Source organism: Lepidochelys kempii, chromosome 13, assembly GCF_965140265.1.
Source record: "Lepidochelys kempii isolate rLepKem1 chromosome 13, rLepKem1.hap2, whole genome shotgun sequence".
In the NCBI taxonomy this organism is placed as follows: Eukaryota; Metazoa; Chordata; order Testudines; family Cheloniidae; genus Lepidochelys; species Lepidochelys kempii.
The window spans coordinates 35,802,010-35,825,580 of record NC_133268.1 but is presented as its reverse complement, the minus strand read 5'-3'; the positions used below and the strand labels follow the sequence as shown (position 1 = coordinate 35,825,580).

General features: G+C 44.2%; 1 protein-coding gene and 1 pseudogene across 1 annotated transcript; one reads left to right on the top strand and one right to left on the bottom strand.

Annotated features, from left to right (window-relative positions):
- Positions 1-499: 499 nt before the first annotated feature.
- Positions 500-23,399, bottom strand: LOC140896733 (uncharacterized). Its single transcript, XM_073308781.1, has 3 exons — positions 22,033-23,399; positions 1,607-2,240; positions 500-1,020 (listed from the first exon to the last, which is right to left on the bottom strand). The coding sequence occupies exons 1-3, from the start codon at positions 22,132-22,134 to the stop codon at positions 500-502; spliced, it is 1,257 nt and encodes a 418-aa protein (XP_073164882.1). The 5' UTR covers positions 22,135-23,399.
- LOC140896627 (olfactory receptor 11L1-like) lies at positions 13,430-15,579 on the top strand (annotated as a pseudogene).
- Positions 23,400-23,571: the final 172 nt, after the last annotated feature.

The window sequence follows — 23,571 nt, the reverse complement described above, 5'->3', positions numbered from 1 at the left end:
GCAGTTTACTGACTCACTTAGACCTCAGCAAAACCAATATTCCCACTGTTATTACTGCTTGCTGTGCGCTCCACAGTATCTGTGAGAGTAAGGGGGAGACGTTTATGGCGGGGTGGGAGGTTGAGGCAAATCGCCTGGCTGCTGGTTACGCGCAGCCAGACACCAGGGCAGTTAGAAGAGCACAGGAGGGCGCGGTACGGATCAGAGAAGCTTTCAAAACCAGTTTCATGACTGGACAGGCTACGGTGTGAAAGTTCTGTTTGTTTCTCCTTGGTGAAACCCTCCGCCCCTTGGTTCACTCAACTTCCCTGTAAGCTAACCACCCTCACCTCCTCCCTTCGATCACCACTTGCAGAGGCAATAAAGTCATTGTTGCTTCACATTCATGCATTCTTTATTCATTCATCACACAAATAGGGGGATGACTACCAAGGTAACCCAGGAGGGGTGGTGGAGGAGGGAAGGAAAATGCCACACAGCACTTTAAAAGTTTAAAACTCTAAAATTTATTGAATGCCAGCCTTCTGTTTTTTGGGCAATCCTCTGTGGTGGAGTGGCTGGTTGGCCAGAGGCCCCCATACCGCTTTCTTGGGCATCTGGGTGAGGAAGCTATGGAGCTTGGGGAGGAGGGCGGTTGGTTACACAGGAGCTGTAGTGGCAGTCTGTGCTCCAGCTGCCTTTGCTGCAGCTCAACCATACACTGGAGCATATTGGTTTGATCCTCCAGCAGCTTCAGCATTGAATCCTGCCTCCTCTCATCACGCTGCCGCCACATTTGAGCTTCAGCCCTGTCTTCAGCCCACCACTTACTCTCTCCAGCCCGCCACCTCTCCTCCCAGTCATTTTGTGCTTTCCTGCACTCTGACATTATTTGCCTCCATGCATTCATCTGTGCTCTGTCAGTGTGGGAGGACAGCATGAGCTCAGAGAACATTTCATCACGAATGCGTTTTTTTTTCTTTCTAATCTTCACTAGCCTCTGGGAAGGAGAAGATCCTGTGATCATTGAAACACATGCAGCTGGTGGAGAAAAAAAAGGGACAACGGTATTTAAAAAGACACATTTTATAAAACAATGGCTACACTCTTTCAGGGTAAACCTTGCTGTTAACATTACATACATAGCACATGTGCTTTTGTTCCAAGGTCGCATTTTGCCTCCCCCCACTGCATGGCTATCACCTCACACCCCGCCTCCCCACCAGCTAACAGCGGGGAACATTTCTGTTGAGCCACAGGCAAACAGCCCAGCAGGAACGGGCACCTCTGAGTGTCCCCTGAAGAAAAGCACCCTTTTTCAACCAGGTGACCATGAATGATATGTCACTCTCCTGAGGATAACACAGAGAGATAAAGAACGGATGTTCTTTGAACGCCAGCAAACATACACTGCAATGCTTTGTTGTACAATGATTCCCGAGAATGAGCTACTGGCCTGGAGTGGTAAAGTGTCCTACCATGGAGGACGCAATAAGGCTGCCCTCCCCAGAAACCTTTTGCAAAGGCTTTGGGAGTACATCCAGGAGAGCCGCAAATGCCAGGGCAAATTAATCCTTTCACATGCTTGCTTTTAAACCATGTATAGTATTTTAAAAGGTACACTCACCGGAGGTCCCTTCTCCACCTGCCGGGTCCAGGAGGCAGCTTTGGGTGGGTTCGGGGGGTACTGGCTCCAGGTCCAGGGTGAGAAACAATTCCTGGCAGTCAGGAAAACCGGTTTCTCCGCTTGCTTGCTGTGAGCTATCTACAACCTCATCATCATCATCATGATCTTCTTCTTCCCCGAAACCTGCTTCTGTGTTGCCTCCATCTCCATTGAAGGAGTCAAACAACACGGCTGGGGTAGTGGTGGCTGAACCCCCTAAAATGGCATGCAGCTCATCATAGAAGCTGCATGTTTGGGGCTCTGACCTGGAGTGGCCATTCGCCTCTCTGGTTTTTTGGTAGGCTTGCCTCAGCTCCTTAAGTTTCACACGGCACTCCTTTGGGTCCCTGTTATGGCCTCTGTCCTTCATGCCCTGGGAGATTTTGACAAAGGTTTTGGCATTTCGAAAACTGGTACAGAGTTCTGATAGCATGGATTCCTCTCCCCATACAGCGATCAGATCCCGTACCTCCCGTTCGGTCCATGCTGGAGCTCTTTTGCGATTCTGGGACTCCATCATGGTCACCTCTGCTGATGAGCTCTGCATGGTCACCTCTGCTGTTGATCTCTGCATGGTCACCTGCAGCTTGCCACGCTGGCCAAACAGGAAACGAGATTCAAAAGTTCGCAGTTCTTTTCCTGTCTACCTGGCCAGTGCATCTGAGTTGAGAGTGCTGTCCAGAGTGATCACATTGAAGCACTCTGGGATAGCTCCCGGAGGCCAATACCTTCGAATTGTGTCCACAGTACCCCAAATTCGACCCAGCAAGGCCGATTTAAGCGCTAATCCACTTGTCAGGGGTGGAGTAAGGAAATAGATTTTAAGAGCCCTTTAAGTAAAAAAAAAGGGCTTCATCATGTGGACGGGTACAGGTTTACTCGATTTCACGCTGCTAAATTTGACCTAAAGTCCTAGTATAGACCAGGGCTTACTTCACTGGTCCTTCTCACATGAACAGAGAGCAACAATACCCCAAGTCCAAAGGTGCAAACAATTCGATATTTATTGGGGTGAACTTTCAGCAAGCATGATTCCAGTTTCCTTCCTTAGTGTTCTCCTTCCCAGCTCTGACATCACAGAGCCTTACACCTGAGTCCCTGTTCCCATTCCTGCCCTTAGCCAAACATGATTCCAATTTCCCGACCCCCATTCCCTGTTCCCATTTCCCCCTTTAGCAAAACATGATTCCAATTTCCTTACCCCCACTCCCTGTTCCCATCTCCCCCACCCACACCCCCTCACTTCCTGGTTGACTGCAAACTATATAGTAAAATTTGAGTTCTGCTTTGCTATACCTTAACCAATCATTTTCCTGAAATTTAACTAACCAATCCTAACATATTGTAACATGATTATGTAACCAATTATATCCCACCACCTTAATTAGTTTACACCCAGCAAAATTAATTATACAGCAGACAGGAACAATCACAGAACCAGACAGAGATTATACAAACAAACAATAGCAAAGTGGGAACTATTATGACAAAACAATACAGAAGTGAGGATTTCACATCCCAGCTATTGATAAGTGAGTTCTTGCCAGGCAGGATGCTATCAAACTAAGTTTCCTATTACATTTTCTAGGTACTTCCCTTTCTCTGGAGGTGATAGGCACTATCAGGACAGGATTGTATTCTGTCAAAGTTTGACTCAGACTCACAATTTATCAGACCACTCTGTTTTATTAGCAAAGCTGCTCTGCTAATACATTTAGAAGTGAGCCCCCCGAGTGGGGCTTGTGTCTCCTAATTTATACAGTTTTTTGGAGAACAAGTTACAGAGAAGTTACAGACAAAAGAAGAAAAAGATTTTAGTCACCACCCTTCAAGATCCCTGAGACCAATCACGTATCTTCAATTACCTGCCACCCTTAACAATCTCCTTTAACAGCTTCCAGTTAACTTAACTAATTGCCCTTCACACCTTCCATTCTGATGCCTGCTTCTTAGACGTGCTGGCTCTATCTTAATTGCTTCTCCATTCAAAAGCTAACTGTCCCTACGTGTGCTCCCTCAGATACTTTGTAACATGTTTTGGCATGCCCTCTCATATACAATGTATCCAGCATGTCCCCTTATACAACGTTATACTTCTACAATGTTATACTTCCACAATCCCCCCTTTTGGTCAAGGCTACGCCCATGACCAATGACTTACTGGATTCCATACATCAATCGTTCTTTTTCATTACTTTCCCTGGTGACATTTAGCAACATTAGATTAGCACTCTGGTTAGGGATAACCTGATGGATGGTGTGTCTTGTGCAGTTTTGGATACAACAAGAAATCAATTGAAAACACACAAAGATTATTAGAATTCCAAATAGGATAGTCAGGATTCCTTGAAACAACCAGTTTCCCAGACTAGAGAAATTGAATAAGTTACTTATCCATTTCCACAAGGAACTTGGTTCTTCGTGGGGAAGGTATGCAATTTGCTCCAGATGGCTAGCACGATTTATTACCTCATTAGTATTATCAGGTATGTATACACAGCATTCTGTTCCAATTAGAGCACAGGTCCCTCCTTTAGCTGCCGATATTATATCTAATGCCCGACGGTTTTGGAGGGCCACTTGTCGGACCGCTCCTGCTTCTTTGGCTAGAGCTTTTAAGCTCTCTCCTGTTTCATTGGCCATGATATCAACCACTGCTTGTAACCTTAAAAGCCTTTTTGCATGGGGGATTACCCCCCCCCCCCACTGGGACTAAAGAAATGCCAACAGCTTCTTCCCAAGTTAGGGAGCTTATGTTATCCACATACCATTTAGCATCTGGCAAGTCCCTCCTTTTTCGCCTGAAATTACAGAGGCGATTTTGTGGGAGGGATTGAAGCACCCGGAATTGTGGGAAAAGCTGAGCAGGATAACAGATAACTGATCAATTTGCTGGTAACACAGTGTAAGCATTTTCCCCACAAACCCAATGATGTCCCATTAAAGCTGGGAAGGGTTGACTGCAACCCTTTGACATGTAAGAATTTACGAAGGAGGAATAGTATCCCCCAAAGGGCACAGGATGATTTTCACTGGGAGAAGAGGTAGCATTCACATGACATTTGTAGATGGTGCTGTTTTTCTCAGGGAGGCTGTAGGGGGAGCAAGAGATTGAATCTTTGGTTTGGTCCCAGGTTGAGAGGAAGTTTATCTTTCCATACCCGGTTCGCCATTCTCCAACCTTGTTTGAATAGTCCCATACACCATGGGACACGATGTATTGGAGACAGCTGCTCCTCCCTAGATTCAGCCCTGTCCCATTACACACCCAGCACCAGTGGCACTTTCCTTTCACCACACTTATAAGTTTAGGAACATATATTTTTCCCAGCCCCCAAGTGTCATTTTCCTTCCATGTCCTTTTAAGTGGATAGGGTTCTCCAGCAAGCTCTGAGGAATTCAAAGAGATTGCCATGGTGGGGATACTAGCTTGTGAGTGAGCTGGGATGTGGCTGCAGACCCAGCAATTAGAAATATTTAGGATCTGGGCTATCTGCACCTGTTGTTGGATGAAAGAATTGTCACTGTCACTCTGGATTCCCCAGACCCTCAGGACACAGTAGCTGAGGATTAAGCTTCTCAAAGGACACATGTTGGAAGCAGGACCCTTTCTGGTTCCGACAACCCCTTTCGAGGGAACCGCAGTCACGGTTTTACGTCCACCAGGCAGCAGGCGCTAGGCTCACTACTGCTTCTTGTTTGTTGGGTCCTGCTGTCTGCTTACCCTCTGCTTCTGGCAACCCTTATGAGAGCGCAGATTGTAAGGTATTGCAGGCTGTTCCTCTTTGTCTTCTGGGGTTGAAGCTGGTTCGGCGTGGTCTTGCAGAGGTGCTGGTCCCCTTGAGGTGGCGCTGGCTTACACTGTGAGGCGTGGATCCATGCAGCGATGCAGGATAATTTCACTGCTGTCTGGGTGGTGAGCAGTACCTGGTATGGACCCTTCCACCGGGGTTCCAAGGCCGCAGGTAGACCCAATCACCAGGCTCAAGAGTGTGACAGGCAGCAGAGGTGGGTTCTGTCGGCCAAGCTGCTCGCACCTGCCAATGGAAGGAGCTCACAGCTTGCATTAACCCTTTGCAGTACTGGAGGAGCGTGCTGTGAGTTAGGTTTAGGTCTGGGGCTGAGGTAATAGTAGCCATTGTTTGCATAGGGCGTCCCATGATGATTTCAAATGGACTCAATTTGTGTCTCTGGGATGGGGATGACCGAATTTCCATAAGGGCCAGTGGTAAAGCAGCTGGCCAGTTTAACCCTGTGGAACTACAGATTTTTGCCAGCTTATTTTTAAGCACACCATTTCACCTTTCAACTGCCCCTGCACTCTGTGGATGGTAAGGGCAGTGCAACAGGTGGGTGACATGTAATACCTGGTTTAGATGTTGAACAATTTTTCCAGTAAAATGTGTTCCCTGGTCACTAGACAAAGTGGCAGGAATTCCTTTGGTAGGGATAATGTGGTTTAACAGACATTTTGCAACTGACAATGAATCAGCTTTGCGACAGGGAAAGGCTTCAATCCAACCCGAAAACAGACATAGTGTAACTAAAATGAATTCATATTTCTGACACTTTGGCATTTGTACAAAATCAAGTTGCCAGTGTAGGAAAGGTGCTTGAGGCAAACCCCGGAACCCTTGTGTTACTTTTACAGATTTGCCTACATTGTGGCTTTGACAAGTAACACAAGCGGCACAGTGGCGGGTTGCAAAGGAGCTGACATGGGGAGCCCACCACCCCGCCTTACTCATAGCAGAGACCATCCCCTCCTTGCCGACATATGAAACACCATGTAGCAGGGCGGCTAGAGACGGGTAGAGTGAGAGGGGGGCTACAAAGGTACCAGTGGGTGATTGCCAAAGGGAATCAGAATTCAAAGAACAACCCAAAGAACTCCAGGAGTCTTTCTCTGTTTCTGGGGCAGAATCCTGGAGCTGAGCGAGATGAGACAGGGATGGTGGTGTTACAGAGACAGAGAGGGGACCAAGAAACGCTTCTGGTGAAGGTTTTATAGTGGTGGCATGTTTTGCAGCAGCATCAGCAAGTGCATTACCTTTTGCCACCTCGGTGTCTGCCCCTGAGTGGCCAGTACACTTAACAATTGCCAAGGCAGACGGTAGTAAAACTGCATACAGGAGGGCGGCAATGTAGGGGCCATTTTTGATAGGGGTACCAGTAGAGGTAAGAAAACCTCGAGCCTGCCAGAGGGTGCCAAAGTCATGCACAACCCCAAAGGCATACCGAGAATCAGTAAAAATAGTGGCAGAGAGCCCCTCGGCTAGAAAGCAGGCACGGGTTAGAGCAATCAGTTCAGCCACCTGGGCAGAGGTCACAGAGGGTAAGGGCGCAGCTTCTATGGTCTCAGAGAGAGAGACCACAGCATACCCTGCAAGAAGGTGGCCTTGGTCATTTCTATAACAGGACCCATCAGTGAATAATACCAGGTCAGAGTTAGGGAGAGCTACATCTGAAAGGTCGGGGTGCGGGACAGTGATAGCGGAGACAGTTGCAAGGCAGTCATGGGGTTCACCATCACTAGGTAAAGGAAGGAGGGTAGCAGGGTTTAACCAGGAGCAGCGCTTAATAGTGATATGTGAGGCTGAAAGCAGCAAAAGTTCATACCTAGTGAGGCGAGCAGAGGAGAGGTGAGCAGTGTTGCGTTGCAGAAGGAGAGATTCCACAGAATGGGGAACCATGAGAGTGAGAGGAGAGCGGAGGACAAGGGACTCAGACATCTCAACCAGGCATGCTGCAGCAGCTACAGCGCGTAGGCAAGGGGGTAAACCCTGGGCTACAGGGTCCAAGGTTGCAGAAAAATAAGCCACCGGGTGATTTCTGTCACCGTGCTCCTGAGTAAGAACCCCAAGGGCACAAGCAGATTGTTCGTGACAGAAAAGGGTAAAAGGCTTGTCATAGTTAGGTAACCCTAAGGCAGGGGCAGAGGCTAAATTCTGCTTAAGGGAGATGAAAGCAGCATTTGTTTCAAGTGGCCATGGCATGGGGTTAGGTACAGAGGATCGAGTGAGTTCTTGGAGTGGTTTAGCCAGAGAAGCATATTGGGGAATCCATTGCCTACAGAACCCTGTCATGCCTAAGAATTTTCTGACCTGGAGTGGAGAGCAAGGCTGGGGAAAGCTAAGGATGGCTTGTACCCGGGCTGGATATAGTGTACGGGAGCCCTGGGAGAGAAGGAAGCCTAGGTATGTGACAGAGGTTTGGCACATGACTTACAAGGAGAGGCTGAGCGAACTGGGCTTGTTTAGTCTGCAGAAGAGACGAGTGAGGGGGGATGTGATAGCAGCCTTCAACTACCTGAAGGGGGTTCCAAAGTGGATGGAGCTCGGCTGTTCTCAGTGGTGGCAGCTGACAGAACAAGGAGCAATGGTCTCAAGTTGCAGTGGGGCAGGTCAAGGCTGGATATTAGCAAACACTATTTCACTAGGATGGTGTTGAAGGACTGGAATGGGTTACCTAGGGAGGTGGTGGAATCTCCATCCTTAGAGATTTTTAAGACCCAGCTTGAGAACACTCTGGCTGGGATGATTTAGTTGGGGTTGGTCCTGCTTTGAGCAGGGGTGTCATAAATATACGGAAGGGTAAACCCCTTTAAAATCCCTCCTGGCTAGAGGAAAAATCCTCTCATCTGTAAAGGGTTAAGAAGCTAGGATAACCTCGCTGGCACCTGACCAAAATGACCAATGAGGAGACAAGATACTTTCAAAAGCTGGGCGGAGGGAGAAAATCAAAGGGTCTGGGTCTGTCTGTGTGATGCTTTTGCCAGGGACAGAACAGGAATGGAGTCTTAGAATTTAGTAAGTAATCTAGCTAGATATGCGTTAGATTTTGATTTCTTTAAATGGCTGAGAAATTAAGTTGTGCTGAATAGAATGACTATTCCTGTCCGTGTGTCTTTTTTGTAACTTAAGGTTTTACCTAGAGGGCTTCTCTATGTTTTGAATCTAATTACCCTGTAAGGTACTTACCATCCTGATTTTACAGAGATGATTCTTTTTTACTTCTATTAAAAGTCTTCTTGTAAGGAAACTGAATGCTTTTTTCATTGTTCTAAGATCCAAGGGTTTGGGTCTGTGGTCACCTATGCAAATTGGTGAGGATTTTTACCAAACCTTCCCCAGGACGTGGGGTGCAAGGGTTGGGAGGATTTTGGGGGGAAAGACGTTTCCAAACAACGTTTTCCCAATAAACCCAGATAAACGTTTGGTGGTGGCAGTGCAAGTCCAACAGCAAAGGGTAAAATAGTTTGTACCTTGGGGAAGTTTTAACCTAAGCTGGTAAAAGTAAGCTTAGGTGGTTTTCATGCAGGTCCCCACATCTGTACCCTAGAGTTCAGAGTGGGGAAGGAACCTTGACAAGGGCATTGAACTAGATGACCTCCTGAGGTCTCTTCCAACCTTAATCTTCTATGATTCTATTATTCTGAGTGTGTAGGAGAAAAAGCAGGAAGAGATTTCAGAGTTTTTGTCTCTGATACCTTTGCTTTAATAGCAAGGATCTGCTACTTCTCTTTAAACATATATGTATTTTATTGCTCATAAAATTTGGAAAAATAAACAACCTCTCTCTCTCTCTCCATATATTCATCTCATTCTGTCTATATATCTCTGTAATTCTCCAGCTTTTCATTTTTCTACAGGCACATTCTTCCTTCTGGATAAAAATGACTCTCTAATTTCTCTCTTGATGAGTTTTCATTTTTATTTCCCTTACATTTCTTTATATGGGGTTGGATTCTGATCTCAGTTGCACTTTTGTAAATCCATATGAAGCTGATGCAATTTACCCTGGAGTAACTGAGATCAGGAAACAGCCTGTGATGTGTGTTTAGGGGTTTTTTTGTGCATCTTTGTCTGTTTCTCAGCTCCATCTATCAAATGGTGCAAATTTTTCTTTGAATCTACTGTGCTAGAGGACAGCTGGATAGACCTTCAGACAAACCACAGCCTCTTTGGTGTTTCAGTTTGTGTCTTACGGGGTATATCTATACTACATCTGGGCAATGTAATTCCCTGCTCTGGTAGACCTACACACACTAGCTTTGATTGAGCTATTGTGCTAAAAATTGCAGTGTAGCCTCAGTGGCACAGCCTAGCTGTCCGAGCCCGATCCCACCGGCAGTCCCAGGTACGTACACAGGTGGCTATCCCAAGCCGCTGCCTCTAGTGCCATGTTCTCACTGCTCATTTTCTCCTGCTAACTTGATCAAAGCTAGTCCATGTGTGTCTATCCAAGCTGGGAATTACACCTCCCTGCTGCAGGGGAGTCGTACCCGCGGTTGAACTCTAAACATCTTTCATTTCCAATCTATTGATTTTTGTCATATCTTCTAGATTTGTTGATGTGACACTGATGTGATAAAGATACTTCAAAATCCGAACTTAAAAGTCTCTATTTAGAGTTCAAGAGAGCTTATGGGTCTCAGATGGGACATTTCTGTAGTTCAATAGGGTTCCATGCTCTTGGTTCACCTATATTGGAAGCTCAACTTCTTAATGATATGAGTCTTCCTCTGTTTATTGACAACTTCATTTTTCCAGTGGAGAGATGCAGTGGCATGAGGTTAACTACTCCAGCTTTCAACCATGTAACTGACAGCACAACCTCACTGCGTGTACTCCATCAAGATATAATGGTTTTGTGTTTCTAGATACATATTCAAAGTTCACATCTTTTTTATTTATTTATTTATTTACCTCTCTTCATTTCTTTTCCTTTGAGATTCAGAATAGGTGTCTAGTTTTCCTCTGAGGGCGACATGTGTTGGCGTTGTCGGTTGCTGCTCCATGGGGGGTGGAACGACCACGGAGGGAAGTAGCAGCAGTTTCGTCACATGGAAGGAACACGGGTGTTTATTCCGTCTGGGATCATAAATGAGCTAGTCCCTTTCCCTTCCCTCTCATCTCAAGTGCCCATCGCGGGCCAATGGTACTTGCTACCCTTCTCGTATGGGGGATGAACAATGCATCCAAAGAGACATTAACATTGTGTGGGAATGGATGCAGGACAAAATGATACAATTAAGGCAGTAAAACCAGGCATTATGGGTAGGGTCTCCTTCCATATATAGATTCTGAGTTAGGTAGGTTAAAGGAATCAGGATAGAAAATTGTCTTGTTGGACCATATCCTGATGCAAGAATCCAGAGTCCAAAGGTTGATGTCTGCAATTCAAGCTGCCCCCTTCATCCCCCGACTGGTGCCTCATCTTAGAGGTGGAAAACTTCCTCTGTCATTTTCTAAAGTTTAATGTCTGTTAATGTCTGTTCATCAGATTTGGAGATGGAAACCGATGTGATTACTTTTGAGGTCATTTTGGGAGTGATTTTAAAAAGGTATCGGGAGCCTAGTTGGATTTTTCAACAGCATTCTCTAGTTTTTCTTTAGTTTTTGGTGCCTTAGGGTGTTTCTGAAAATCCCCCTATGCACGTTAATACCTTTAAAAATGGCTATTTTTTGTTAACTGAAATCAGAACTTTGCTATGTGTGTATATATGTCAGTTTAACTTTTTAAATAAAAATAATTGATATAAAATAAAAATTAATGTATAATAATGTGTATACATAATATGATAAAATAAACCAAAATAAAATATCACCACTTTTACATGGCCTTCACTCAGTGTTTTGAATACATTATATCCTTGCTCAACATTTGTTTCATTTCAAATTACTTTTTTTCAAAAATGAAAATTTCACTAAAATTGTTTTTTTTTAAATTTTTCCCCCAAATTTATTTAACAAAAAGTATTTTTCAGTGTGTTTAAGTTTGGGGTTTTCTTTCATTCTTTCACTGAATACCAAAAAATGAAAACATTTTGGTTATCCAGTTTTCCAAAATTCCATATTTTCATGGACAACTTTGATGTTTCCCTTTCAACATTTTTCATCCAGTGCTTGCTACAGTAAAATGTCTGTCATATATGATTGCTGAGAAAATGAATTAATTGTTGATTTTAATAAATCATTTTGAGGGAAAAGGGAATGTTTTATGGCTCCAACTCAGGATAGACTTTAAGGATGTGCTTAACTTTAAAAATGTGCTTTAAGTCCTTTCTAAGCAAATTCAGTGACTATTTAAATCAAGAGGAGTTTTGCTAAGATTTCACCCATTAACTCCAACAGGACTTCAGAACATGATTAAAGTCATTATCCTAACGGGATAATGCTAAAGACACTGAATAGACAATGATAACTTCTCTGAGTAATTTTTAAACCAGCCTAGCAAAGATTTTATATCGTTTAGGTTGGTTTAAAAACTTTAAAGCAATTATTTTTTTCTCTATTGAATTCTATAGGCTTCTAGAGTTTTGTTTTTTAAAAGAAACTTTACTAGTTTTATCTCTAGGCTTTTAGTTTAAATGTTCAGGGGCTTTTTATTTATCTTATTAGTGATTGCTCGTTACGGAATCATTTATAATTATTAAGATGCAGAGGAAATTTCATTATAAGCCGTAACATGGGATTCTCAAATGGGGCCCTAAAGAATTTAGGCTCGCTACTGCTACAGAAATTAAATGGGAATTAGGGGTAAAATTTTCAAAAGCACCCCTAAGCAGCTTAACATTCTAAATCCCATTTTCAAAAGTCACCTAGGCACTCAGACACACATTTTAAGGGTATGTAGGGTGCCTAGTGTGGTTTTCAAAAGCACCTATATCCCTAACATCTATTGATTTAAAATACCTTTATAATACCTCAATACCTTTAAAACTCTGGCCCTTCGCCTAAGTCTTATTGACAGTCAATAGTACTAAGGTTCCTAAGTCCATTGGGCTATTTAAAAATTTGAGTGTAAAGTAGATGCAAAAATATTACCATTGCTGCTGGAGAATAGAAACATCCAGTCTGGAATTTCCCCCCACAGCTTTTAAATCCCTTTGCAAAGGAAGGAGAGAGCAAGGCTCATATACCTATATAGAATTCAGTGCTTTCCGTCTGGATGTTTTGACTGGAAGGTCTGTCAAAATATTATTTTAGACTGATACAATTTCAGTCTTGAAAGCAAATTAGACGCCATTGATATTATTTTTACTAATATGCATTTGTGCTGGGCTAATAAAATGTTGTGCATATTGAAACTGAGAGAGAGAGAGAGAGAGAGAGAGAGAGAGAGAGAGAGAGAGAGAGATCAGCTGCTTTAAGAAATTTTTGTAAACACAAGATGATCTGGACAATGAATAAAATAAACAACAATATTTTTCCCACCAGTGCAACCAAACATATCTTTGTGTTTCATGGTGTTCACATCAGGTATCCCCATCAGAGCTAATTCTGTGGCTGAATTTTAGAAAGAACAGAACATTTGTATGATCTGTTATAATATTTTCTGCAATTCCAGCTGTGCCTCTGATAGCGATGTATCCTGTGGAAACCCTGCATTTGAAGAACACTTCCTTGTCAGGTTAAAAAGTGAAACATCAGCGAACCAGATTAGACTGTATTTTATTTTATTTTACTTGGGCTGTGCTGTGATATTAATTCCTGGCATCAGAAGTGTAATCTCATTTTAGCAGCCCCTTTGTTCTCTAATATATCAGGACTCCCATTGGATGGGTTTAATCCTCCATCCCCATGGAAATTTTTTCATTTTTCATTGAAAAAGCCAAAACCTGAAAATTGTTTCTTTGGTGGAGAGTGGATGTTCTGGGATTTTCAGCAACTGAATGCAAACCTATTTGTCAATGTACTAAATATTTTCAGCCAAAGGCTGCTCAAAACTGAAACATGTTCATATTTTAAAAAAAAAACAAAAAAAAAAACGTTTGGGGTTTACAGATTTCAGACGAAATTTGGTGAAAATCATATACTTTCCATGAAGACTTTCAGTTACTCCAAACCCCAGTATTCCATTACAAAATCTTAATCAGTCCTAATCCAAAGGGAAATGAAGCTGTTTTCTGATTTTTTGAAGTGTAGTGGAGTTTCCAGAAACACACAGTTTTTCTTTGCTCTGTTAGTGAAGAAGATAGGTACTCACACCTTAAATAACATATCACAGTAGTCCTGATACCAAGCAACCTGGACACTTTCCTGGAGGCTTGATCAAGTAACAGAAAATTATAGAATTGTAGGGCTGGAAGGGAGCTCAAGAAGTTTTCAAGTCCAGGCCACCTGGAAACCAAGGAAACCTGGACCATCCCTGAGAGCTATTTGTCTAACCTTTTCTTAACCATCTCTAATGATGGGGATTCTATGAAGAGAGGGCATAGATTTTTGAACATTTCTGCAATTAAACTGATGACATTTCAGTTCACTGCGATATTCAACTTATATTGCAGAGTTTGTTAGTTTTCATCTAGTTCGACAATGAATTGACTTAAAAGTTGAGTTTATCTTTAAAATATATTAACAAGTTTGCTTCATTTCCCCTAGATACATCCCAGGGCAAATGCTAACTGTAGAAATCAAACGTCCATTGAGGAATTTGTCCTCCTGGGATTTGGGAATCTCCCGGAACTTCAGATTCTTCTCTGCTTCCTGTTTCTAGTGATCTCCATAGTGACCATGGCTGGAAAATATCCTCATTGTTGTGCTAGATGTGGCTGATCAGCACCTTCACACCCCTATGTACTTCCTCCTGGGGAACTTGTCCTGCTTGGAGATCTGCTACACCTCCAGCATCCTGCCCTGGGTGCTGGCCAGTCTCCTCACGGGGGACAGAACCATTTCTGTTAGTGGCTGCATGACACAATTTTATTGTTTTGGTATCCTAGCAGCCACAGAATACTATCTGCTAGCAGTGATGTCTTACGATTGGTATCTAGTGATCTGCAATCCACTCTGTTATGCCACTCTGATGAACGGCAGTGTTTGTTTCCAGCTCGCGGCTTGTTCCTGGACAAGTGGCTTTCTGAGCAGTACCATAGTAATCATTTTAATGGCTAAAATAAAGTTTTGTGGCTCCAATGAAATTGACTATTTCTTTTGTGATTCCTCACCCATCATAAAACTATCCTCTACTGTTCCCCAGTTTCTAGAACTCACCATTTTCATGGTCTCCTGCGTCAGGTGACTAGTCCCATTTCTATTCACATTGGCATCCTACGTTTGCATCATCAACACCATCCTGAGAATTCCTTCCACCACCGGGAGGCAAAAGGCATTTTCTACCTGCTCCTCTCACATTGTCACTGTCACAACATTTTATGGGACTCTGATTATTGGCTGCATGGTTCCAATTGCCCACCATTCAAAGGACTTATACAAGGTATTTTCTGTCTTCTAAACAGTCCTGACCCACATGGTCAACCCCCTCATCTACAGTCTGAGGAACAAAGAGGTCAAAGAGGCCCCGAGAAGGGCTGTCAGTAAGTTTCTGGCTTTTGCAAGACTTCAGACTGTAAAATTAACAGATCTCTATCAGTCACCTACAGCAGGAGATTCTGGAAGACTGGCACCTCTCCCCAATCAGCTAATTTTGATCTTTGCAGTTGTAAAATAAGATTGAGATTTTTAAAAGGGACTTTAGGGGTTAGGAGCACTGTATTCCATGCTTTGATTTTCCAGAAACTTTTGGAGGGTTACTTAGGGTGATATCTCAAAGGAGTTGAAGGGAGTTAAACACCTACATTGGAGTTAATCACCAAAGGGATTTAATCACCTAAATTGGAAGTTGAGTCACCTAATTCCTTCACATTTCTTTGGAAATCCTGCCCTAAAACTTTGGCAGACATGGATTTCACTGAATTTTAGGACTGATACTTGCTGCTGCTGCCTTTAGGGAGCAGTATTCGTATGGTATGCTTTGGCTGATATTTTTCTTTTCCAGGTGATGGAGGATAATTTGGGGAGAGGGGAGAAGGAAGGGGGAAACAATGATTGCATGAGTGAGAAAAATAAATCTGAATTCAAATGCAATGTTAACTGTTGTAGATGCCTGTGGAATTACATCATGCTTCCCTTTGCAAATCTAATAATAAAACAGGGCAACTGCATAAAAGTTTGGGTCAATATTTTTTTGGTCTTTGAGTCATATTTTAAGGTCAGAAGGGACTCTGATCTAGTCTTCATGACACAGGCCAAAGAACGTGACCAGCCATCTATGTTTCCCACTCCCTCCTATCTGGACTTTTCAGAGTCTCTGATTACCCTAGATTTACTGAGCTGGTCAGTGGAGATGCACTGATTCACAGAAACTCTGGACTCTTTCTTTTAAGGCATATTTCAACATTGTGGGCCTGATTCAACACTGGCTTACTTAGTCTCTATATATGCTACTTTTCATTTGAATCAAAGCCTTCTGGTAGGGGAAATTCTTTCCAGCAGTTTATAGATAGACCCATTGTGACTGAGATTTCCAAAGAAACTAGGAAGACTTTCTAAAGAACCGGTAAATAACAGGCCACTAAATTTCACCCAGTTACCCCTGTGTTGAGGCCAATAACTTACAGATTTATAAATTACCAATTTATAAATTTATAAAAATTTACCGATGAAGTGGGTATTCACCCACGAAAGCTTATGCTCCAATACATCTGTTAGTCTATAAGGTGTCACAGGACTCTTTGCTGCTTTTACAGATCCAGACTAACACAGCCCACCCCTCTGATACTTATAAATGTATAGATTCCGGGGCTAGAAAGGACGGTTGTGATCATCTACTCTGACTTTTTGTCAGTCACTTGCTGGTTTTAACTGGAGTAAATGGTGGATTCTGTGTAACTTGAAATCTTTAAATCATGATTTGAAGACTTTAGTAACTTAGCCAGAGGTTATGGGCCTCTTACAGGAGTGGGCTGCTGAGCTTCTCTGGTCTGTGATGTGCAGGAGGTCAGACTAGATGATCATGATGATCTCTTCTGGCCTTAAAGTCTGTGAGTCTAAGACTCTACTTGGCTCTCTCACACATTCACTGTGTGTCTTGGAGATGCTGTTGAATCTCCCCTTGCCTCAGTTTCCCTTGTGCATAATGATGCACTTGGATGCTGGGAGAATAAATCCATGAATGTGTGTGACACTCCCTGATGCCACATTGATGGGCATATTAGAGCCTAGATAACGAAAAATGTGAAGTCACTAAGATGTGTGTGTGTAGACATTTGTGTCTCCATAGCAGTCTGGGACCTGAGGCTAGGCTTTTCACGAGTGTCTACATGATTTAAGAGCACAGGTCCACTTGAAAGTCAGCGGCATCTCGGAAAATCCCAACCATGAACTGTACACTGAGTACATGAACAGGTGTCACACCCTCCCTTTCTCTGGCCACCCTGAAGACATGGGTGAGGGACTCCACTCTGTTTTTTTAAAGAGTCTCCTAAACAGCGATTGGGTGGGAAAATCTGCAATAGGTTTCTTGTAAGCATCTCTTCTTGGACTGTGGCACCATAATTGGAGGTGACCAGTGACCTCATCACCTGCATGTAGTAAGGAAGGCCATTTCCTTGGAGGATAGAAATTTGCCTCCATTCACTCTGGTGTTTGTACCGTCGACAGTGCTAGCATGTTATTGAGTTTTCCTTCTCATTAATCAATGTAAGCATCAAGGGAGATGTCGCCTTCCCACAGAAAGGATAAAAGCGAAATCTTGAGAGGGTCTCTCTTGTAGGAACTGGGCACAAGGCAAATAGCACCATATAGAACACTCGGAGTAGATCTCTTTCCTGGCACTGTTAAAGAACGTGAAGCAGATGATGGTAGAAGATAAACTGCAGAACCAGTATCCTGGTCTCTGAATCACTGGGAAAAGGGGCAGTATCTGAAAATCCGCCTCACTTAGAACAGATTTAAAGGTAAAACATTTCCACCATTTCTGTTTCAATTAAATCATGGGATTTTGAAGTGGCAAACATGAGCTTCTCTGCACCATACTCCGGCCACCTCACCGGGGTGGTGGGGAAGAATGGTCTTTAACAGGCTAGGAATATTCTATGTGCTGTGTCAAAACTATGTCTTATCATGCTTCTTCTTCTCCGGAATCACTGGGAATGTTGATGAATGTGAATAATTGACTGATCTGAATAATTCCATAGACCAGATTAAAATGAGGAGTAATTCCATTATTATATGAAATAGAATTAAAAGAAGATACACATGTCAAGAAGGTCTGAAAAAACACAGAAGGGTTCAAAGATAGATAGATAGATAGATAGATAGATAGATAGATAGATAGATAGATAGATAGATAGATAGATGTGTATGGGGACAGGTCTTTCTTTCTTTCTTTCTTTCTTTCTTTCTTTCTTTCTTTCTTTCTTTCTTTCTTTCTTTCTTTCTGTGACTCTGCTACATTTTGAGCATTCATCTTTCATACAATTAATGCACATTTCTTTATACAAAACTTGATACTGTAAGAGACATTCTTTTTGAAAAGACAAACGTTTCAGTAGAGCACTCTGCTTCAGTCATCCGTACATGAACACTGGGGCTCAAATTCTGCAAGGAGCTTAATATCTTTTGAGTGCTTCTGGGTCTCTTCCACACACCACTGATGCCAATGACATTAATTCTCCAGTGATTAGGATCATCTCTTGTCAATTATGCCTCTGAAAAGTAGGTAAACAATGTTGCCGCTGCTGTGACTGAAGAGCTTTGATTAGGTAGTATTCTCTGCAGATCTGTAGCTGGGTACACAAAACATGAAAGTCTGTGGAGGGTTGGGAGTCCCAGTGTCCTGCCATGTAAAATGTCCTGCCTATTCATCCATCTTTGCATGGTGAAGGCAACATTAACATATCTATTTCTATATTGATACTGACATCAATATAGACATCGATACATATATATAAAATGCTAACAGAAAATGTCTGGCCAAAATTTTCAAAGCTCATAAGACCTGATTTCCCTCCCCCACCCAAATAAAAAGAAATGAATGAATTAAAACGAACAGGAAATGAGCACCCAAAAGCACTAGGCAACTTTGCCAATCTCAGCCTAAATAGTGTCACATGGGCCTCCCTTGCCACACACGGTAACACCCTATACACATATAAATATTTACCACCAAGGTTTGACCAAAAAACTGAATTAAAGAATAAATTCTCACGGAGTCTTCCTGACTCTTTTTCCTGGTACTTTTTTCATAGTAAGTCTCAGGGCAGATCGGCACGAGGGGGAAAAGCTGATCCAAGCGACGCAATTTGAGTTACATTAGTAGCATAACTCAAGTCAACATAGCTTAGATCTACTTACCACAGGATCCACACTGCCCTGGGTTGATGGGAGAAACTGTCCCATCAACTCCTCTTAGGCTATGTCTACACTACTAAGGTAAGTCGACCTACGCTACGCAACTCCAGCTACTGACTGAAAATCTCCAGTCGACTTACCTTACTCTTCTCATCGGGGGTAGAGTACAGGGATCGACTGGAGAGCAATCTGCACTTGATTTGGCGGATCTTTACTAGACTCGCTAAATCGACCACCAGTGGATCAGTCTCAGAGCTTCAGTCCCTGACGTAGTGTAGACCTGCCCTTACTCATTCCGGTGGAGTACCGGAGTTGATTTCTGAGCGATCGGCAGTTGATTTAGTGGGTCTTCAGTAGACCCGCTAAATTGACCCCCGGTGAATCGATCGCCACAGCGTCAATCCTGGCTGTAGTGGAGGCCATCATCATCACCACTAGCATCTCTCTTTCTCTTGGAAAAGAGAAAGGTTTTATTGTTTGTTTCCTTCCTTCTTTTGTGGAGAATTTCAGCTGAAAATGTAAAGTTTTCAGCAGTTTTTAGCTAAAAATGTTTGGTTCTTTGTTGCCAAAACCAAAATATATGGGATTTTTTCTGGACTTCTCTGAACAGTCATTTTTTCTGCTAAAAAAAAAAAAAAAAACCTGCCAGGCTCTAGATGCTGATTGAATAGATAGCAAATGTTGCAATTGTAATTCATAATTATTGTTAGGGGACTTATTCCTTCACTCACTTACTTCTCTGGTCCTTCTCGCATGAACAGAGAGCAACAATACCCAAAGTCCAAAGGTGCAAACAATTCGATGTTTATTGGGGTGAACTTCCAGCAAGCATGAATCCAGTTTCCTTCCTTAGTGTCCCCCTTCCCAACTCTGACACCACAGAGTCTTACACCTGTGTCCCTGTTCCCATTCCTACCCTTAGCCAAACATGATTTCAATTTCCCCACCCCCATTCCCTGTTCCCATTTCCCCCTTTAGCAAAACATGATTCCAACTTCCTTACCCCCATTCCCTGTTCCCATTTCCCCCTTTCGCAAAACATGATTCCAATTTCCTTACCCCCATTCCCTGTTCCCATCTCCCCCACCCACACACCCACCCCCTCACTTCCTGATTGACTGCAGACTATATAGTAAAACTTAAGTTCGGCTTTGCTATACCTTAACCAATCATTTTCCTGAAATTTAACCAACCAATCCTAACATATTGTAACATGATTATGTAACCAATTATATCCCACCACCTTAATTAGTTTACACCCAGCAAAATTAATTATACAGCAGACAGGAACAATCACAGAACCAGACAGAGATTATGCAGGCAAACAATAGCAAAGTGGGAACTATAATGACAAAACAATACAGAAGTGAGGATTTCACATCCCAGCTAGTGAGAAGTGAGTTCTTGCCAGACAGGATGCTATCAAACTAAGTTTCCTTTTACATTTTCTAGGCACTTCCCTTTCTCTGGAGGCGATGGGCACTATTAGGACAGGATTGTATTCCTAACAGCCGAATAGCACCTTCTTTCAGTGTGACTAGTTTGGAATGTGAGGCTGTGACCGTTCGCTTCCCAGCTTACGGCTGCCTCTGCTGCTTAGCCAAAGGCCTTGGCCTAAGAACAGGGCCTCAGACTGTCACAGTAAGAGAAGGACCCTGCACCGGCAGACAGTGATTTTGATTCTTTCTTGTATACCTGTATAACTAGCCAAGTGATAAGAATACACCTAAATTCTTTGAGTACAGGCCTTTACCGACAGGCCTGAATATCTATATCCTAACAATTATATGCTTAAATTTGCTCTCTATATTAATACCCTAACATATTTAATTTAAATAGCAAACTTACTGTTTTGGTCTCTGGAATTTTTCCCAGCTTTTGATGAAATTTGGTCCTCCAGTGCTAGGTATTATTTGTCATTAATCTAATCTAATCTAATCTAATCTATCTACCACTGTATTACCTTAGATCCTTTACCCTAGACAGCTACACCCTATTGTTTGTGTTGGGTAGAACTGTCTGAGAGGGGCTGGGAAGGGAGATGGGGAGGAGGTACTAGTTACCAGAAAAAGTTACCAGAAGCCTGATGTTCACTAGCATTCAGGCCCACCCATTTGGTGGTCCAGGTAAAGGATGCTCTCTGATCCTCTAAACCTCCAGCCCCCAAGAACACCACAACCCCTAATCGATCCCTCTAAACCCTAACCACAAGGTCACTGCCTCACGCACCCCTGAATCCAGAACCTATGTAATCACATTGATTCAGATATTAATGGAAATTAAAGCAGATTAAAAATTTCCATTTGGAACATTTTTATTACAGAAAATAATGTTGATTGAAATCAGAACTTGCCATGTGTATATGTCAATTTCATTGTATTTTTAAAAAAAAAGTAACCATAGAAGTTTAAAAGTGTAATTTAAAAATAAAAATGGAAACGAAATGTGCTGGTATGAGTCAATGAGACCTGTGCTCCCAGTTACACTTTAGGAGCTTCTGGGCCCCCTCCCCATTCATTTCGCTCTACCCCTCAGGAACGGGGCTAGACAGCAGTCTGACTCCGGCCATGGGGGCCACCCCAGCCCTGGGAGTGAGGGGCGGCGCCACCCCGGCTTCCGAACCCCACAGGCAAAGCCCGGCGGGAACCTCAGACACTAAAACACCATCATCACACTCGGATGGGTATCGGAGGTTCTCTGATACAGATGCTACATTTCTTTAAAGTACTCATTAAAAATCAACTGTAACACATTACTGTATTTACTTGTAAGTTCTCGGGCAGTTCATAAGAGTCGCAAACAGTAGAGGGACATTGTAATTAACCTAAAACCAAGCACTGCAGACACTGAAAAGCTGAGCTAAGATTACATTGAAAAGAAAGCCACGTTTGTTCCAGTAAGAAATGTCCAGTTAGGCAACCGACCAGCGTTAAATCTAAACGAAACGATCCTTAAATCTAATCAGGATTGACTCAAAACAACAATTACCTATGTTTTCTTACAGAAATGAAAAACAGTTTAATACAATCTGGAAAAAAAGAAATATTTTGGGTGGATTTTTAGCGATTTTGAGTAGGTGCACAGACGATAGTTAAGGTTTATAAATAAGGTTTTTGAAAGGCGTAGTTTTTAAAATGTCGAAATAAAACTTGAAGGGCTCTGTGTAAGCTGGAAGTTTGTCTCTCTCACCAAGGGCAGTGGGACCAGTAACAGATATGCCCGGACCCGCCTTGTCTCTCTGAAACAAACCTGAGGCCGTGTCCGCACTGACGAGTTGACAGCAGCGTAGCGGAGCCCGCCGCTGAGCGGAGCGCTCCCGTAGCCAGGTTTTGCGGACGGAAGTGCGAGCATAGCGTCGGTGTCAGAGGCCCTCCGGTAACCAGCCCCGTGTGGCGATGGTGTTTCAGTCTCTGTGGTCACCAATCAGATGAAACGGAACGTTAAAGGCAGGTGTTTCTGTCCCCTTCCTGCTGCGAGCGCAACGGGGCCCGGCTCTGGAAGTCTCCATGAGCTGCGATCCGCGCGGCGTCCCCGGAGGCAGTTCCAGGAGGGCGGGGCGATTCCCCGCCCAGCCCGGCCAGGGGCCGCGTTGCCCTTTTCACTTGGCTCATTCCGAAGGCTTGGCCCGGAGCCGTGACACAAGGTTGTGTGAGCTGGGTACACGCTGGGAAAAGCCCTGAGTGGGGGGACTCAGGCAGGTGCAGAGAGGGGAGCGGAGCCCGGAGGCCCTCCAGCCTGGCTCGCTCCCTCCCTCCCCTCTCCACCTATTACCTTGTGTACCCCGCTGCGGCTGGGCTGAATCTCGCCCCAGGGGGCCCAGCCGAGGGACACCCCGTCTCTCTCTCGCTCTCCCGGGGGTCTCTCCCGGAGTCAGGGTCACCGTCCACTGACGGAAGAGGTGCCTGGAGGTTGCGGGGAGTCTCGCTTGCTCAAGCGGAGATGACCCCCGTCCAAGGCAGAGTGGCGCCTGCCGACACGCCCCGCTCCGGCGGGGTCTGTACACCAGCTACCTCGTCCCTGGAGCGCAGGGTCTCGCCTCTGCCCACACGGAGGGGAGCCCTCATTGCTCAGTGTATAACAGGGGGGTCGCATATAGCCTCCTGTACAACAAGAGCAAGAGCCTTGTGTCCAGCAAGTATAAATGGGACTGGTTCCCCCCGAGCTTTGTCTGTGGGTCCAGAAGCCACGGGTGGGCGCCGCCCCTCACTCCCAGACTGGGGTGGCCGCATGGCCGGAGTGAGACTGCTGTCCAGCCCCGTCCGCATGGGGCACAGAGAGAGGGGGGTTTGCTGAAGAAGCCCTTGCCCCTGTGATGATTGGGGTTGACCAGATGGCCTGATTTTATAGGGACAGGCCCGATTTTTGTGTCTTTTTCTTATATAGAGGCTCTTATTACCCCCCACCCCTCCCGATTTTTCACACTTGCTATCTGGTCACCCTTATAGCGATCATACATCCCCCATATAGGAGGAGCAGCTGAGACATGCCCATATGATAACAGCAGGGGGTCCTGAGAAAGTCTGGCCTCTGGAAAATTCCTTCCTGAACCTAAACCTGGTGATCAGTCTCACCCTCAGCAGGTGAACAAGGCCCAGTCAGGCATCTGGAAAGGACTGACTGGGTCTACCCCAACTCGTACCCGATAGGGGTGGGGGGGGGGGATTGTTAAAACTGTCCACACACACACAGTGCGGGGGCGGGGGGCAGGGTGGGGACGGACTGCTGAGAAGCTCCTCAGCTGTGATTGGGCGCACGGGTCAGGTCCCATGGTCTCTCACCCACCACATT